The sequence below is a fragment of the Xenopus laevis genome, chromosome 3L, assembly GCF_017654675.1.
Source record: "Xenopus laevis strain J_2021 chromosome 3L, Xenopus_laevis_v10.1, whole genome shotgun sequence".
NCBI lineage: Eukaryota > Metazoa > Chordata > Amphibia > Anura > Pipidae > Xenopus > Xenopus laevis.
Genome location: NC_054375.1, coordinates 38,139,482 through 38,158,442, shown reverse-complemented (window position 1 = coordinate 38,158,442; position 18,961 = coordinate 38,139,482). Strand labels below are relative to the sequence as shown.

At 39.7% G+C, this 18,961-nt stretch overlaps 1 protein-coding gene across 3 annotated transcripts in view; it reads right to left on the bottom strand.

Annotated features, from left to right (window-relative positions):
* Window positions 1-18,961, bottom strand: part of LOC108710905 (ankyrin repeat and KH domain-containing protein 1) — a 72,512-nt gene that overhangs the window by 39,128 nt on the left and 14,423 nt on the right. For all 3 annotated transcript variants that reach the window (XR_005966251.1, XM_018252109.2, XM_018252108.2), the window contains exons 5-14: window positions 17,523-17,670; window positions 16,167-16,400; window positions 14,519-14,613; window positions 13,154-13,391; window positions 10,097-10,288; window positions 8,559-8,668; window positions 5,683-5,770; window positions 4,947-5,074; window positions 3,786-3,929; window positions 3,219-3,306 (exon numbers count right to left, since the gene is read on the bottom strand). Coding sequence is in view for 2 of the 3 variants with exons in the window: in XM_018252109.2 (XP_018107598.1) it covers window positions 3,219-3,306; window positions 3,786-3,929; window positions 4,947-5,074; window positions 5,683-5,770; window positions 8,559-8,668; window positions 10,097-10,288; window positions 13,154-13,391; window positions 14,519-14,613; window positions 16,167-16,400; window positions 17,523-17,670 (1,465 nt within the window). In the remaining variant the exon portion in view is untranslated. The remainder of the gene's footprint in view (window positions 1-3,218; window positions 3,307-3,785; window positions 3,930-4,946; window positions 5,075-5,682; window positions 5,771-8,558; window positions 8,669-10,096; window positions 10,289-13,153; window positions 13,392-14,518; window positions 14,614-16,166; window positions 16,401-17,522; window positions 17,671-18,961) is intronic.

The window sequence follows — 18,961 nt, the reverse complement described above, 5'->3', positions numbered from 1 at the left end:
ATAAGCGTCCTTTATGTCGAGAGACATGAGAAATTGACCCGGAGACATCGCTGTGATGACGGATCGTAAGGACTCCATTTTGAACTTCCGAGGACGGAGGAATTTGTTTAGTTCTTTTAAGTCTAGGATAGGTTGAACAGATCCGTCTTTTTTGGGAACAACAAAAAGGTTCGAATAGTAACCCTTGAATCGCTCCGCAGGAGGAACAGGAATAATAACTTCTGCGAGCAGAAGACTGGCGATCACGTCTTGGAATGCCAATTGTTTGTTCGATCCTGGTGGGAATCGTGACATGAAAAACCGTGGAGGGGGAAGAGATGAAAACTCCAGGTGGTATCCTCGGGTGACGACCTCGTGAATCCATGAGTCTTGAATGAGTGTGACCCACGTATCTGCGAAAAGTCTTAATCTCCCCCCCACAGGAGTTGGTCTTGGAAGCATGGCGTCATGCTGAGGTAGTTTTATCTGTGGACGTGTTTCCTGTTCTGCCAGGAAGGTCTCTGCTTGTTCCCGAAACGACCCCTGTTTGAGAATGATGTTCTTGGAGGAGAAGATTTGGAACCCTTGTTTTGGGAGGTACGAAAAAACTTTCCTCTACGAAAGGTGGGACGAGCCTTTGGTTGTGGCAGCAGGGTGCTCTTACCTCCAGTAGCCTGGCTAATAATCTTATCGAGGTCGGGCCCGAAGAGGAGTTTACCCTTGAAGGGGATGGATGTAAGAGACTTTTTGGAGGAGAGGTCGGCAGACCATAATTTCATCCAAAGGGATCTTCGTGCTGCAATGGCGAGGGCAGAGGACCTGCTAATGACTTGTGTTGCGTCAAGTGAAGCTTACCATAAATAGTCATTTGCCTCCTTGATTTGTGAGGCGAGTTGAGAAAGTTCGTGGCGCGGAACTCCTTCCGCTATAGCGTTAACGAGAGTATCGGACCAGGATTGGATGGCCCGGCTGACCCATGCTATGGCAATCACTGGGCGAAGGGATGAACCAGAGGCAGAAAAAACGGATCGTAGTAAGCTCTCTAATTTTTTGTCCATAGAGTCCTTGAAGGATGAGGCATCAGGGACTGGTAATGCTGTATTTTTGGAAAGTCTAGAGACAGGAGCATCGACTGATGGTGGAGATGACCACTTGTCGGTGATATCAGGCGCAAAGGGATATTGCCTGAGGAATCGACGGTTTGCTTGGAAGCGCCTCTCTGGTTTGTCCCATTCTTGTTGAATAATTTGATCAAGCTGAGAATGTGAAGGAAAAACAGGTGATGTCTTACTGTGTCGTTTGAAAAGAGCCTTTGAGGACTCAGCTGTGGCCCCTGTTTCTTGTAGGTTAAGAGTTTCCAGTACAGATGAAATCAGTGAGTCAACAGATTCCGAAGAGAACTTATGGGAGTCCTCCTCGTCATGGCCGGAACCACAAGATAGTTCACCGTCTGAGTGGTACTCGTCCCCAGAGTCTGGTGGGAAAGGAGACTGGTGCCTGGGAGGAGAAATACTGTCGTCATCAGACGGAGAGGGGGCCCTGCGCTTAGAAGACCTTTGTCTAGGATTATCTAGCCGGGCAAGCAGCTTGTCCAGGGACTGAGCTAATTTGGGGATTCCGGTGGCCAATTGGGATGCCCATTCTGGAGTGGATTGCTCCCTGGCTGGGGAAGCCGGTCTGCTAGAAGCTGGGGATTCCCCTTGAATAGCCTGATTCTGAGGTGGAGTAGATACTGGAGGTTCAGTAACCTGAGACTTACAATTAACACATAGAGGATCCTTGTGTCCTCGTGTGAGACGTTTGCAGCATTTGGCACAGGCTAAATAGGTAACAGAGGCAGTGGGTGCAGCCCTGGAAAAGAGACCCTCACTTGGCCCATCAGACATGATGATGGCTAAGGTGGCAAGTTAGCTTAATTGCTAAGTCAAGGGAAGCCTCCCAACCCCCAGAGGGCAGAACTACACGCTAACCTGCGGTGGAGTAGGCAGGGAAGGAGGAGTAGTTTGGTCTGGAACCTGGATAAGACAGAGGAGATCCCTGTGTCCCTGCGTGCTGTGCCTTGTCTCTCAGCTTCTGAGAAATGCGTGCAAAGGGTGCGCCACTTAATCCAAAATGGCGGCACGCACGGAGAGGAGACGCGCCTGGCGTCTGAGGCCGTACTGCGCATGCGCGAGTTTGCGCAACGTAATTCCCCGCCAGTGAAGGAAGCGCCGCTCAAAGTTGGCGCTCCCCCACCGAGTCACAAAGAAGTGAAAAGTGCCGCATGGCGCCAGTAAGCGCCTGTCACCCTTACAACCAGGGGCCTAAGGGCCCTGATAGAAATGCCCCTCAGAGTCCTAGCAGGGAAAACTGAAGTGAGTGAAGGGGGGAGTAGAGACCTTTCCTCTATAGATAGAATGGCCAGGCAGAGGAATCCTGGTCCATTGTTCTTGTGCCTGAGAGGGAGAGAGAGGATAGGGGCTGAGGAAACAGACTTACCTCAGGCCCAAAGGATCCAATGCTCTCCTTGTCTGCCAGCCAGCACTTGCTCCTCCTGCAAGGAAGGGAGACACTCTGTGAGCTGGATGGTCTGTGCCAGAGCACAAGATGACCCCGGAGACAGGCTCCCACGTTGGGGGGTAGCATTTAGAGCCTTTACGTTGTGTAAAGGGTCTGCATTGCCCCTGGTGTCAGCTTAGCTGACTTTTAGAGTAGCAAAAATAAAAAACGTCCTAACCTCCTGAGGACACAACTCAAACTGGCTTCAGGCTCCGCCTGCTGGGGGTATAGCCAGCGAGGGAGGAGTCAGTTTTGTTTTGTGGTTGTGTCCTGCCTCCTAGTGGTACTAGCTATACCCAAGGTCCCTGTGTCCCCCAAGCTGACTTAGAGAAAATATGTGCACTTTCATATCTAAGAGGTTGGCACTGATCTTGGGCAATTTCACAAGTGATCAGTTTTGTTCCAATTCTGTAAGAGCCTTGTGTTCATGTGATTATTTCCCTGCAAAAACAAGAGAAAGCATCCCCAAACTGTGGCTACAAGGCAGAAAGAAACATTATCAAAAGGATCATTTTATGATGTAACGGCACCCGTGTCTGCAATAATGGCTATAGCTTAAATAGCTATAATTCCAATAATTAGAAGGGGAGTCCACATACTTTTGGTTATATAGTACATATTGTGGGACAAGCTAACAATAACTCAATTGTGTACTTTGTCCTGTACTACAGATATATTTCAATTTCTACTTAAGTACATACCTCTTTCTGTCGCAAGTTGTTCAGGAGCTTTATCAGGCTCTTGAGGGGGTACCACCATTGCCAATGTATTTATAGGTACACGTGGAATCTGAGGGGGAAAAAAAAGAAAGGAATATTCAATGAGAGCTTCCATTCCTCTATTTCAATACTATACCCTTTAAGCACAGGAGACCAAAACTGCACTGCACATTGATATTATATTTGTGAGTTTTCCTTTTCATTTCTATTTACTACCTTACATCTGTGTTTAACTACAAAGGGTGATCCTTAATGTTATACTTCCTTCTTAAGGGAACGATAACAATTTAATAACATCCATGTTTGTTTGAACCCTGTATAAAACAAGATTATTCTTAATGCATGAGCTTTTGTTTATAAACAAAAATTAAAACCTTTTCTTAAAAAAAAGCAGTGTTGATTGTATACTGTACATTCAGCAGCACGTCTGCATGAAATATTAACTTTACAAGCTTCAAAAGCCCCACAACCCTCTATGCAACAAAGGGAGGAAGACAACCAGTCACACGTGTAGCCCTGAACTAATATTAATTTTATAAAATGCCTTACCGGAGGTTGATCATTAGATGGTGGAGTCATCTGAGACATATCTGTTGCTGGGACTGATGAAATGTTGTTTGGATAATCCAGTAAATAGGAAACAACATTAGTATGGCCACCTTTTGCTGCTTCTATTAGCATGGTAGAGCCATCCTTTTCAAGAAAAAATGTGCAAAGAAATATAAAGTCATTGTTTGCAATATTTCATTGTTTTTTGTTTAAACAGCAACTAAATTCAACAAACTTTGTCATACAGTAAACACACTCAATAAATAGAAAATGTGTTCTGCTTTTTGTGTGAAGCGAATCATATGTATATAGTAGGAATCCACAATTTTGGATTCGGCCAAACCCCCAAATCCTTTGTGAAAGATTCGGAATACCAAACCAAACCCTTATTTGCATATACAAATCAGCGAGGGGTGGGAAAGCGAGAGAGCTGAGCGCGTGGCTAAAATGTTTTACTTCCTTGTTTTGTGACAAAAAGTCACATGATTTTAAGGATTCGGTTCGACCAGGCACAAGGATTCGGCCAAATCCGAATCCTGCAGAATCCTGGCCGAATAATGAACCAAATGCTGGATTCAGTGCATCTCTAGTATATAGTATGGAATTTTTGGGTTTTTTTTTACACTAGATGCAGGTTGCATCTCTGTGCATGTACTTCATGAATATTCATTGCAACACAAGATGAAGCTAAATGGCAATGGCAAAAGAGATTTGTCGTCTGCCTTCCTTTGCATTTTGCTGCAATTAAGCTGGATCAACATGAGTAATGTGTTTTTAAGCAATTTGGTAACAAAAATAAAAATAACTGTTTAATATGGTCAATTGTCTCTGGTAAACCATCTACAATTACTATGTTTCTGCAGAATATCTGCGAGGCAATAAAATGCACCCCCAACATGCAGAATGCAAAAATCTTGGGAAATATCTAATGTAACTTGATGGAAACGGCAAATGTATGATGCAAAGGCAACACTAGCTTGAAGCTGCTCAGACTTTTTTTTGATTATGTATCTAAGCCTTTGATCTGTATGAGTACATATATGTCTGCAATACCCTTCAGCCTGGTGTTGAAGTTGTCAAACTCAGAAAGCTCTAATTTAAATAACAGAAAATAAAGAACCTTGACATAAAAAACAACATCCCCCCCCAAAAAAACATTACCTTTAAGCGATGAGTTGGATCTGCACCATGTGCTAGAAGTAATTCAACAACTGCAAGATGACCTCCAGCACATGCAAGTGATACCACAGTGTGATCATTATTTGCAGTAGCTCTATTTATATTAGCACCTAGAAGTGGAAAATAAAAGGTAAAATAAAGAGTGAATACTGCATATGCTAGGAGGTTAATTTCATTAAACATGTAAAAAAATGTGTTGGAAATCTACATACTGTGCAGGCAATTCTTTATAAACCACAGTTTTTTCGTTTGTCACGGAAAAACGATGGGCCAATAAAGCAGAATTATAACAGGGTCTCAGTATCCAGTCAAGACTGTACAACAGAATTACCAGGATGCCCCCAGATATTATCATGGATCACAGTTTATAAATGCAGGTAGCTGGACATGAAGTACTCACACAGTGGTTTAATAGGGAACATTTAATGTGCCAATGTGGGACTAGAGCAACTGGGACCAGCAGCACAGATTATAAAATCTACTGAACATTTAACAGTTAATGGCCAGGTAAAGAAAATGTCTTTTACCAGAATACATATGTATCAATATAGAATTGCTAATGGCAAGTTACATTTTCTAAAGGGAACAATATAGAAGGCTCCACTTAAAAATACGAGCTGCATGTTCTGCACACATAACAAGCTATTTCACAGCAATAGATGATATAGGGGAATCAATAAATGTATGGCCTTGTTGGTTTCTTTTAATTACTACATACCTTTGCTAGTGAGAAACTGTACTGTGCAAAGGTGACCAGCTCTTGCAGCTTTCATTAGTGGAGTTCTTCCCCCTTCAGATTCATGTTCCTATTTAATAAATAAAAACAAAAAAAAAATAGAGGAATTAATGTAAAGCAAAGATTTGGGCTATCAATACTGTACAGAATGTTTTGTTCTAAAGCAAAGAAAGTCCATGTTCTTTGATGTAACTCTTTATTTTCAGTTTAGGCAAAGAACCTGCTCAGTCTACTGGCCTACTGCAAGTTTGTATTTCATTAAACTATGAGGTTGAACATGATGGTTGAATCAGTAGCCTATCAATGAAAAAGCAAACGATTAAAGGAACAGTAACACCAAAAGTAATAAAAATATAATATACTGTCGTACTCCACTGATAAAACTGGTGTGATGCTTCAGAAACTCTACAATAGTTTATATAAACAAGCTGCTGTGTAGTCATGGGGGCAGCCAATCAAAGCTGAAAAAGGAGGAAAGGCAAAGGTTACACAGCAGATAACAGATAAGCTCTGCAGTATACAATGGGATCCTTCAGACCCTATCTGTAATCTAGTATGTACACTGCCTTGCAAAAGTATTCACCTCCCTTGGCTTTTTACCTATTTTGTTACATTCCAAACTGTAATTTAAATGTTTCTTAATCTCATTTTATGTGATGGATCGGCACAAAATAGTCCAAGTTGGTGAAGGTAAATATATATAAAAAAATAATTAAAAATAAATAAATAAAAAACTGAAAATTGTCATGTGCATATGTATCCACCCCCTTTGCCACGAAGCCCCTAAAAATCCTGGTGTATCCAATTACCTTCAAAAGTCACATAATTAGTGAAATGAAGCCCACCTGTGTGCAATCTAAGTGTGGAAGCATCATGCTGTGGGGATGTTTTTCAGCAGCAGGGACTGGGAAACTGGTCCGAGTCGAGGGAAAGATGGATGGTGCTAAATACAGGGATATTCTTGAGCAAAACCTGTGTCAGTCTGTCTGTGGTTTGAGACTGGGACAGAGGTTCACCTTCCAGCAGGAAATGACCTGAAGCATACTGCTGAAGCAATACTTGGGTGGTTTAAGGGGAAACATTTAAATGTGTTGGAATGGCCTAGTCAAAGTCCAGACCTCAATCCAATTGAGAATCTGTGGTCAAACTTGGATTGCTGTTCACAAGCGAAAACCATCCAACATGAAGGAGCTGGAGCAGTTTTGCCTTGAGGAATGGGCAAAAATCCCAGTGGCAAGATGTGGCAAGCTCATAGAGACTTATCTAAAGCCACTTGAAGCTGAAATTGCCGCAAAAGGTGGCCCTACAAAGTACTGACTTTAGGGGGGGGGGGGGGTGAACATTTCTGTTATTTTATCCTATTTGTGGTTTGCTTCACAATAAAAAAAAAATAAACCATCTTCCAAGTTGTAGGCATGTTCTGTAAATGAAATGGTGCAAACTCTTAAACAATCCATTTTAATTCCTGGTTGTGAGGCAACAAAACATGAAAAATGCCAAGGGGGTGAAGACTTTTGCAAGGCACTGTATCCTGTGCTTGAATGGCTGCAACATGGCAACTTGTTTATATGAACTATAGTAGTGTTTCTGAAACAAACACACCAGTTTTACAAGTGCAGGGGAGTAGTACATTATATTTTCATTAGTTTAAAACACTAATTTTTTGGTGTTAGTGCTGCAACAAAGGAAGCATTAAAGCAACAGTGATGAATGGAAAGACAGCTAGGAAATACTGTTTTATGGCTTGTTGGAAATGAATCTGCATTCATACATAATAGTTGCACAAAAAAGGATAAACTTTAAAGCATGTGTCCGACCAACTGACTTGTTACTGACCAACCGTTTAGCAAGAAAATATACAGAAGGATCAAGGATGTCAAAGATCAACCCTTAAAAAAACAGATTTGTAGTTAAAGGGGTGGTTAAGTTAACTTTACCAAGTTAACTTTTAGTATGTTTTTTAGAATGGCTAATTCTAAACAACTATTCAATTGTCCTTCATTTTTTTCAATTATTTGCCAAGCTATCCCCATCTAAAAAAAAACCAAATGCTTTGTAAGGCTACACATGTATTGTTATGGCTACTTTTTATGACTCGTCTTTCTATTCAGGCCTCTCCTATTCATATTTCAGTCTCTTATTCAAATCAATGCATGGTTGCTAGGGTAATGTGGTCCCTAACAACTGGACTGCTACAAGTGCAAACGGGAGAGCTGCAGAATAAAAAGCTAAACAACTCAAAAAACACAAATAATAAAAAATTAAAACCAGTTGCAAATTGTCTCAGGATATCGCTCCCTACATCATACTAAAAGTTTACTCAAAGGTGAACAAACCCCTTTAACAAAAGGGCAGCACTGCTTTATAGATATTAACAAGTCACCCATTTTGTCTGTACTCGCAGAAGATAATATTTACACCAAACCCCATTAAATGTGGAGACAAATGCTTTCCAAGAATATGGCAATTCACACTACACAACTAGCTAACTAGCTAATTATGACTGTAGTAAACTTTTTAAGCGGATATTTTTTTTGCACTTTTTTTCATTTGAGTTAACAGGGGTTTCTTCTTCCCAGCCACAGCACAAATCTAAAACCAAAATTTAATTAAAACAATATTTAGCACAAACATTTGAAAATACAAATTTATTGCTTTAATTGCATTTATTTATTTTTTGAGAGTATTCTAAAGTCATTGACCATGCTTAGCTACAGTTTGAAAATTAACTAGTACAATGAAACCAGGTTAGCCTACTTTATCATTCAAACTGTACAGCAGCAGTTTATGCAGCCAAATTAACATAAAATAATAGAGGCTATCGCTTTTATTTAGAAAATGTCCTTAAAAAAACTTACTAAATCAGAGCCATTTTGCAACAAGACATCAGCAACATCCGTGTGACCATTTTCACATGCGTATGTCAGAGCTGTATCCCCTGTAGCCGTTGTTGCTTGTACATTTGCGCCTTAAAATGAATAGAACGACAACTGATAAGAGAAACAAGTATTTTGTGCAGTTTTAAAACAGCATTTACACACCTTCAAACACCTTACAGATATTTTGAAAAATGCTCCTATATAAAAAGGATTCATTTTTCATCTCCACAGTTGCCTTAATATTTACCATGCTATAGTACAGGTAAGGGACTTGTTATCCAAAATGCCTGGGACCTGGGGTTTTCTGGATAACGGATCTTCCATAATTTAGATCTTCATACCTTAAAGGAGAAGGAAAGCTACGGAGGCATTTTATTGCCAATAGATTAGCTGCTATAGTGCAAGCTAAAATGCTATATTTATTCTGTAGAATTTTTTACCATACCTGAGTAAAAAGCTCTAGAAACTCTCTGTTTGTTTAGGATAGGAGCTGCAGCATTAATGTGGTGTGACATCACTTCCTGCCTGAGTCTCTCCCTGCTCTGGGCTCAGATTACAGTAGAGAAGGGGGGGGGGAAGAGGAGCAAACTGAGCATGCTCTTGCCCAGGGCAATCAGGTTTAAGCTGAAGGCAGGAAGTCTGATACAGAAGCCCATGTGTACACAATAGAAGGAAATAATTGCAGTGTTTCTTTTGACAGGGGACTCAGAGCAGCATTACTTTGGGGGTTTACTGGTATATTTAGATAGACCTTTCTGATAAGGCTTACTTAGTTTTAACCTTTCCTTCTCCTTTAAAGGGATTCTGTCATGATTTTTATGGTGTAGTTTTTATTTCTAAATGACACGCTTTACACTGCAAATAATTCACTCTACCATGTAAAATTTCATTCCTTTACTTGTAATATTCGCGTGTAGGCAGCCATCTCAGGTCATGTGCTTTCAGAAAGAGCCAGCACTTAAGGATGGAACTGCTTTCTGACAGGCTATGGTTTATCCTACTCTGAGTAATTTAAGGAGTCACAGTGGGACATGGATTTTTACTATTGAGTGCTGTTCTTAGATTTCCCAGGTTAACTTCCCATTGTTCTGCTGATGGGCGGCTGGGGGGGAAGGGAAGGAAGGGAGGTGATAAACAATATGTCTAGCCCCATTTCAAAATTAAATATAAAAACATCTGTTTGCTCTTTTGAAAAACAGATTTCAGGGCAGAAGTAAGCTGGAGCAGCACTATTAAAAACCTTTTCCCATGAAAGTATCCCTTTAAGTCTACTAGAAATAAACTCAATAGGCTGGTTCTGCTTCCAATAAGGATTAATTATATCTTAGTTGGGATCAAGTACAAGGAACTGGTTTGTTATTACAAAGAAAGAGGAAATCATTCTATAAAATGTAGATTATTTTGATAAAATGGAGTCTATTGGAGACCGCCTTTCTGTCATTTAGAGCTTTCTGGATAACGGATCCCATGCCTGTATACAAAGAAAATCAGTGTAGATCTGATTATGAAATACATACCTGCTGCCAACAAATATTTCACTAGCTCTAAATGCCCCTCCTGAGCAGCTTCCATAAGAGGTGTAGAACAGCCAAGTTCTATGTCTGCCCCTGCTTTGATGAGAAAATCGGACACTTCTGAAAATCCACCACAGCACGCCAAGGTAAGAGCAGTTTCTTGTGTTTCTTCTGTCTGTGCATTTATGTTGGCCCCTACAATAAAAAAAATGGTTTAGTTAAAATATGTTTTAAATGTTTATTTAAACTGTGTATTTATGTAGGTACAACTGGGATCCCACATTTTAGCAATAGCCTGCCCTCCTCCACTTCTCTCAATGCCTTTTATATCCTGTGGTAAAATGACCAGTGATAACATTCATATGCAATATCAGTAACAGTGGTTACGTAACAGTTATACATGTGCTTGTACTTGTAACCTGCATCACCAAGGAGAACAAGGGAAAATTGGCTGACCACTAAATATTTTAATTCTAAAGCAGAAGTGCAAGTAAGGCCGCAAAACTTCGGGCGACTTCGGAAAACGAATCGCCGCGTGTGATTAGAGCCGGCGTTTGGGGAGATTGGTCGCTGCAAAGACGACGCGATTAGTCGCCAGGCGACCAAATCTCCCTAAAACGCCCAGTGTGGCCTTACCCTAAAGCTGCCAAACGTTAGTGAATGTGCGCAATCGCCACTAGAATGAAGATCTAAAGGCAAGGCGACGACGATGCATCGATTAGGTCGTTTTTCGAAGAGCTGGTGCAGATTTCCTGTACAGGAGAAGGAAAGGCCTATTTACTTGTTGGTGCCAAAAGTAAGGCACCACCAAGTGATTATATATACTTACCTCTCAGCCTGGGCCGGGTGGTCCTATCAGAAGAAAACTGCACTGCTTCTTCGAGCGAGCATCACATTTCTTCAAATTTCCTGGGGCAGACGCATGCACAGTAGAATGAAATAGCCGACTTCTTCGTTTAAGTTCGGGTTTTCGCGCTTTAACAAAGAAGTCAGCTATTTCTTCTGATAGGAGCACCGGCCCAGAGTGTGAGGTAAGTATATATAATCCCTTAGTAGTGCCTAACTTTTGGCAAGTAAATAGCCCTTTCCTTCTTTAAAAGGAGCACCAACCCATGGAAAACAATGGCAATCTATTTTTAACCTTTTAGCACCCCCCCCCAAAGAAAAAGCATTTGCATGTCCTTTAAGAGCCTTGTTTCTGTAACTAGAATTTCTAGTGTAGAGTGCAAATTATCAGCAGCATAGGTGTGCTAGCCAGAGGCTCCCCTGCCATATGTAAACATTCCTAAAGTAAATACACAAAGCCACTGAAGAAGCATAACCTGAGGGAGGCTGTGTAAAAGGCATTAGCAGTAACAAGACACTCTGTGCAGAGTGCAGGGAATTATGACAAGAGAGGGGGAACTCAGACTGGGATATTAACTTTTAAAGTTTCTTCCAAAGTATCCTTTGCCTTAATAAAATTGGTTAATTCTCGGTAATAAATTGGTTTCCTACATGGTCATGTGGTGGCTATGTAACCAGTATAAACTATGAATGGCAGGCAAGTCTCCGTCAACTTGCTGATGATCACTAGCCACAAATCAAGAAAGTGTATCTGTTTTTTTGGTTTAGAATGCCATGAAATTTCTAGCTTAAGCTACTTTCCGAACACTGATGTATTCTCTATTTTAGTTATTCTTTATTCTGGTATGTGATACAGGCATGGTTAGATCTAGACAAAATGGTTAGGCAGTGCCAGTACCTGAATGTCAGTGAATAAACACTGGACATATTGTCAAGGCTGTGAACAGTTTACAATATAAATATACATCATTCACTACCCCAGTTGATCTTACAATCTAAGGGCACTATCATATTACAGACATCAGGGTCAATTTTATCAGGAGCAAATTAACTTGCCTGTAAGTTTTTGGAGTGTGGGAGAGTACCAGGAGGAAACCAAAGTAAGCAGTTTCCCTTTTTTTTTTTTTAAATATAAATCGATTCTTATTTCCAGAACTGCTTTAAATCAGAAAGTAGGGATGCACCGAATTCACTATTCATGAAAGATTTGGCCAAATACCAAACCAAATCCTAATTTACATATGCAAATTAGGGATGGGAAGGGGAAAAAAATTTTACTTCCTTGTTTTGTGACAAAAAGTCATGCGATTTCCCTGCTAGCCCCTAATTTGCATATGCAATAAGGATTCGGTTCGGCCGGGCAGAAGGATTCGGACGAATCCTACTGAAAAAGGCTGAATCCAGGCCAAATTCCAAACCGAATCCTGGATTTGGTGCATCCCTATCAGAAAGGTTTTTGTCAATGTGAATGTACAGATTCTTTTAGGTCCTGCCACACCATCTAACATATTGGTTTTCGAATAACGACTTCAACGAGTGCAATCCAAAATGTTTCTATTTGTTACCCAACAGCCACTCAGGTATTGACTTGCTTTTGTGTTTCAGCTCATCATCTTGCTGCATAACACAGTTATAATCCACTTAAGTTTAGAGATAAAATGACAGAACATTCTCCAATTCTAGTACAGTAAAGAATTTGTGGCAATTTCTATTTCTGACTAGTTCAGCAACAAAATATAATGCCAAAAGGTCTGGGGATCATCCACATCATCCCCCCCCCTTCCAAATGTGGGACTCTTGGACAGCAAGAATAAAGTCAATTTCCAACTTTTAACTCTCCCATGCATAGCATTTTTGTCTAGTCCTTTTATTAGCCTGGATTTGCAATTACAGAGCTAAGCTGAAGCCAACAAGCAATACAGTCTTTAGATGTGGCTCTCTGTGGTTTGAGAGGTGCAGCATCCGCTTCATTTTTCAGACAGTTTTGTTTTTTTCTTCTTCTATTCTAGAATTTGCTTTGATTGTAACAGTGTTATTGTAGAGTACTTTGTGGTGACTATTTCACTCTTGTGGGTAGGAACAATAGTGTTGACCGCTGTCAAGCATAAGTTTAATAACTAAAACAAAAGGTAAAGAGAGCATTGCCCAAAAGAGCTTCTACAAGACAGTAGATAAACTCGAACTTTGGATTTAATATTATGCAAATTCAGATACCTTGTGCAAGTAAGAGTGCCACCATTTCTTCATGGCCCTCTCGTGCAGCTTCCATTAAAGGTGTATAACCTTCATCATTTACTTCTTCCAAATTAGCCCCTCTTTCTATCAGAAGGGCAGCAAGTTCCACATGACCTCCACAGGCTGCCAAAGTCAAAGGAGACTCAAAAGAATCTGCAGGCATGTTTACTTGAGCACCGCTGTCTAGCAGTAAACGTGCTACTTCCACATGGCCATCCTGTATATATAGGGAAAGAAGATGAAACAGGAAGTTAAAGACGAATCAATATGTTTAAAATACGTGTTCTAAAAATTCTTTGTATGTTAACATTTAAAATAACTTATCTAACCATATTCCATTTAGCTTAGAACTGTAGTGCTGTTCCACTGTTGCCTAAAAATTCTAAAAATGGTTAACGCCCAAACAGGTGAGAAGCTGTACCATAAAGCTATTTTTAACACACAAACTTGACCACTTGGCTCACAAAAAAAGTGAAAAGTTGTTCCTCGGACCACATGCTCAGAAAACAAATGGCTGCTTTGAGTGCATTTGTAGGTGTGACATAGGGTTTTATACTATCTCACTGCGACAAGAATGGGGCAAAGTAAGAAATATTATATAATTATATATATAAGCAATATTGTTATTGCTCTATTACCTTTGACTAGTACAAACAAGTCAGAAGATAATATTTTTGACACCCTCAGAAAGGTGCAAACACGTTGGCTTTTCATTAATGCAGAGGTAAGCAATTTTTCACGTGGATTTAAAATAAATATCAAAAGGCATAGTATCATTCTCACATACCCTACATTTAAATCGAAGCATTTAGAAGGTTAATAAAGTTTTATCAGTTTATAATACACAAGAGCCATGAATATCCTGTAAATTATATCCTTATAAAAGGTGCTTAGTGATGTCATTGGTTATAATGGGAGCTTAGTGATGTCATGTCACATTACTTACTGAAACTTGTGTATTATAATAAATTAGCCCGTCACCTCGGAGTTCCATTACATCGGCCTTTTATATGTTCATGGAACGTCTCGGTAACTTATAATAGCCTTATATTTTACAAGAGGGGGTACTTCATTCACTATTTTTTACACAAGCACGCAGACTTAGAGCTTTTAAACACTGGAGCATGTGAGGGTCCAGTGATCCCATACATTGGATTTTTGTGTGTTCTATAACATGGAAAAATAAGAGTCAACAGACCCCATTCTTCTCTATAGCCTTTACCCACAGAACCACCTGAAACTGAATGCAGATGACACAACATGAAGAGGAGTAAAACACATAAAAATAATCCTAATATGATTCAACTGTATATCATATTATAATCCTAATATGATTCAATTTACCATGCAGGCCTCCATTAAGGCAGTGTGCATCTCATCAGTTTTATGCTCTTGATCAGCTCCAGCATCCAGCAAAAATCGAACCATGTCTAAATGGCCTACAAAATGAAAACAAGTTGACCACTATCATGATGTATATACATATTGTAACTATTTTTTTTACATGTCTTTTAGACAAGTAGGGCATATTTGATAAATTTAGAACTTTAATTCATGAGAATGACAAAGGTGTAATATTTTGAAGGATGTACAAAGAGGCATAACAAAGTAGATTCGTAGTTAAGAGGCATAACAAAGTAGATTTAGTAAAACAAGTTTTTTATTCCCTTGAAAATGCAACAATATGCCTTTTTCAACGTAAGAATAATTTGTATTAAGAATTGATAGCACTTCACGGAGAAGGGAGTGTGTTTTGGGGGTGAGGGGGGAAAACAAATGAACAATTATAATGTGAGAAGAAAAACGGAGCAATTTTTTAAAGGAATACCCGCTATATGGCCATTACAGTTTAATCCCAGAGTGCACCTCTATACCACTGACAGCAGAATTATCGCTCCAATAGCAGAGGTGTCATTATGGAACACCTATGGCTCACCATAACACAGAGCTAGCACTGACTCTAAAGCTCCTGTAAGTGATCCTCCACCCAAAAACTTTTTCCAACACTAAAATGAAAAATGTAATTCTAAGCAGTCTTCAAATATGCACATACATATTTAATGGTTTCAACATTTTTGGAAATGTAATCTCTATTGAAAGGCGTGTGCTCCAACCACAATGTTGCAAGCCAGCAAAATAAACACCTGGAGAAAAACTGGCCAAAAACTCAAATGAATAGGAAGGGACAAACACCACTGTTAACTGCAATCCGCGTTATCAATCTAATATGCAATCTCTAATGGTTTTCATCAGTACTGATAAAGCATCTTCCACTTTTTCTGCTAGTGTAAAAAATCTTTGTGCAAAGAGACTACACTATAGTCTGGCCGAACCTTCCTACTACTTCCCCTGTAGAAGAAATGCTTCAATCTCTTAAATAGTCCCCTTCCCCCTCCTCATCCACCCCCACAAGTGTTGCAGTTGTCCCTCTATATCAAATCTGCAGGAGGATAAACTGTTAAAGTGCTACAGCTGTCAGTGCCTCCCCCATTTACAGTGCTGCATCAGAGCTACAGACAGATGTCCCATTGCTGCCAGAGCAATCGGCACCCTTCTCTGATGGTTGCAGGACCGCCTCAAGTGTGCAAAGAATGTTGCATGCCGCACTGCTGTCTTTTATAGACAAGGTTCCATTAAAAGGGGAGTCTTAGTCCCTTACTCTGCTGTACATTACTTTTGAAAGTTTATCAGAAGCCAGCTATCCTCCTGCAGCCAAGACTCCAAATTCCCAAAATGTTTTTTATGCTTCTTCACAGGTCTGTAAATCCAAGACCATGTAAAGGCTTTGTAACAACTGGAGTCTTGACTGGAAGAAGAGAAATGGCTTCTGCTATAAGTCAGGAGAAGTAATGTAGAAAAAAAAAAGAAAGGTAATAAAACACCCCTTTCGATTGCAATAAGCTTTACAGTACCGCTCTTAACTGCTTCCTTATATTGTGTAAAGTTCTGCTTGAAAAATTATGACTTTATGCAAATAACATTTGTACCTTACCTTTATAGCATGCCAGCGTAAGGGCACTTTCTTTGAATTCATTTGAATGCGTGTTGATGCCTGCTCCAAATTCTAGCAAGACCCTTGCCACCTCTACGTGCCCAGCACTAGCTGCTTCCATTAAAGGGGTGTGCCCATTTTCATTGTGATCCTCTATATTAGCACCTTCTTTTAGCAAAACTTTAACGACATCAACAAAGCCGCCAGCACATGCATACGTAAGAGCAGTGTTACCTATATAAATTGGAAGAAAAGCTATATTTAGCATTACATTATCAGCTTTTGCAATAAATGCAGCTACCAGCTACGAACCTCCACTAGAATTCACTCTTCAATATTTTACAAGCAAGAAAGTAACCTTCCGCTAATTACATAGTTAGACTTATTTTGCAGTGCTTTACAGAAAAGTTAATCATTAAAATCGTTCACCGATGATGTGAAGTTAGCAATCAGATTTCCCATCTAGTTTCCCTTTTAGATGCCCAACTCAAACACAGATTTCTCAGGAACCAGTTAAACTAATCAGCAAAACTAGAATAGACTCAAGTATCTCTGTTATGCAACTGGCTGAGGTCATGTGCATAGAACACTGAAGTCCATCTGCTTTCCATGGTGAGCGGTGCGCAGATCCTCTGGAAAGCAGAGAGACTTTAAGTCCCAAAAACCATCACTTCAACATGAAACAAGGCGTGTTTAAATGACTCTGCCAGCCTAAGGGACTATAAGAAATTCCTCAATCTGAGGAATCACGGATGTCCATACAGTAAAATGTTTTTATATAGGTATGGGACCTGTTATCCAGTATATCTTTTCATAATTTGGATCGTCATACCTTAATACTAGAAAATCATTTACATATTTAATAAACCCAATAGGCTGGTTCTGCTTCAAATACAGATTAATTATATTAGTTGGGATCAAGTACAAGGTACAGGTATGGGACCAGTTATCCAGAATGCTTGGATAACGGATCTAGGCTGGTTTTGCTTCCAATAAGGATTAATTATATCTTAGTCGGATCAAGTACAAGATGCTGTTTTATTATTACAGAAAAAAAAATGAAATTCAAAAATTTGGATTATTTGTATAAAACGGAGTCTATGGGAGGTGGCCTTTCTGCACATCGGAACTTTATGGATAATGGGTTTCTGGATAATGGGCACCTTACCTCTACTGTTTTATTATAAAAGAGAAAAAGGAATTTTAATTATTGGGATAAAATGGAGTCTATGGGAGACGGCTGTCCTGTAGTTTGGAGCTTTCTATTCAACAGGTATCCGGATAACGAATCCCATACCTGTACATGAAAGGAAACAAGCTAAAAAACATTTACGATTTACAGTAAACACTACTTACCAGTCGATGACTGTGCATTCACATCTGCAGAATGAGCCAATAACAGTTTTACAATATCAACAAAACCCCCACTGGCAGCTGCCATTAAAGGTGTAATGTCACCTTTATTTCCTCGATCTTCAACATTTGCATGCATAGCAAGCAACACCTGGAAAAGTACAAAAGTAAGGTGGTTTATGCTTTAGTACAAGAGAGGACAAATTCAAACAACTCTTGCTTCAACAGAAGCAGTACACTTTCAATAAGGGGACACCGTCATATAAAATAAAAGTTTGTATTTATGCCAGAGACAATAATGTGTAATGTTTGTTCACGTTTCTAATCAAAGAGTTAATTAACTTTCAAGCTTTGTGGCTGCCGTTCTAGTTATCCTTATAGCAGAGAATTCATAAAAATTAAATAAAATCACTGTTAACAGCCCAAAGAAGCAGGTTTTTGCCCAGGTTAACTACCAGTTCTAGTGTTGTTCTGTCCCCACAGCAACAGTGATGACTGAAGACTACCAGCGATAGATACAACACAAACAAATAAGGGGTCATTTACTTAAAACTCAAATTTATCTGGTCAGGCTTTTTGGGGCACAACTCAAATTTTTCGATGCTGAAAAAAGCCTGAATGCAAAAATCAACCATCTCAGACCTGCCGAGGTCGTGTATAAGTCAATGGCAGAGGTTACTATAGAAACTGGAAGCTACCATGGTCCGTACGGGGTTTATCCCAAAAATCCAATAATTTTGGGCTTTTCAGGCAAAAACTTTAAAAATACGCACAATTCTGGGAAAAAGCCTTAAAAAAATACAATAAGATTTTTCACACAATTTTTTGGGGTTTTTCCCAGAACCAATTAAATGTTTTAATTAAAATAATGAGATGAAAATGGGATTTTAGTAAATGACCCCCCCCCCCCATAGTGTTCTATTGAAAAAAATCGACAATACTTGATGGTTATAACATTATCTGATATGAACAGCGACCTTATTGAATTAGTGTTTTTGGAAGCAACTTTATTCGTATTTAATTACTTTGATACAGTACAGGTATGGGATCTGTTATCCAGAATGCTCGGGACCAGGGGTTCTCCGGATAAAGGATCTTTGCATGATTTGGATCTCCATACCGTAAAGGGGACCTATTGCCTTAAGAAATCATTCCAAATCCTATTTTATTATATTAGTCAAGCATGATACATTTCACTTAAACTATATAAAAATTATTGAAATCTTGTGTTTATTAGTCTTGGAATTCACAATCGCAGCAGACATGAAGGTTACCTTTTGAATACGCTGTTATAAAGGCAAACTCTGCCCCATCCCAAAATCTTGTTTATGAGCCAGAATGGGGCACCTGATACCCATGTCTATGCACTGGATATACAATTAGATCGTTAGGAGGGTGGGGGTATGTGGGGAGAGCAGTGACATCTAGGAAGTGCAGAATGG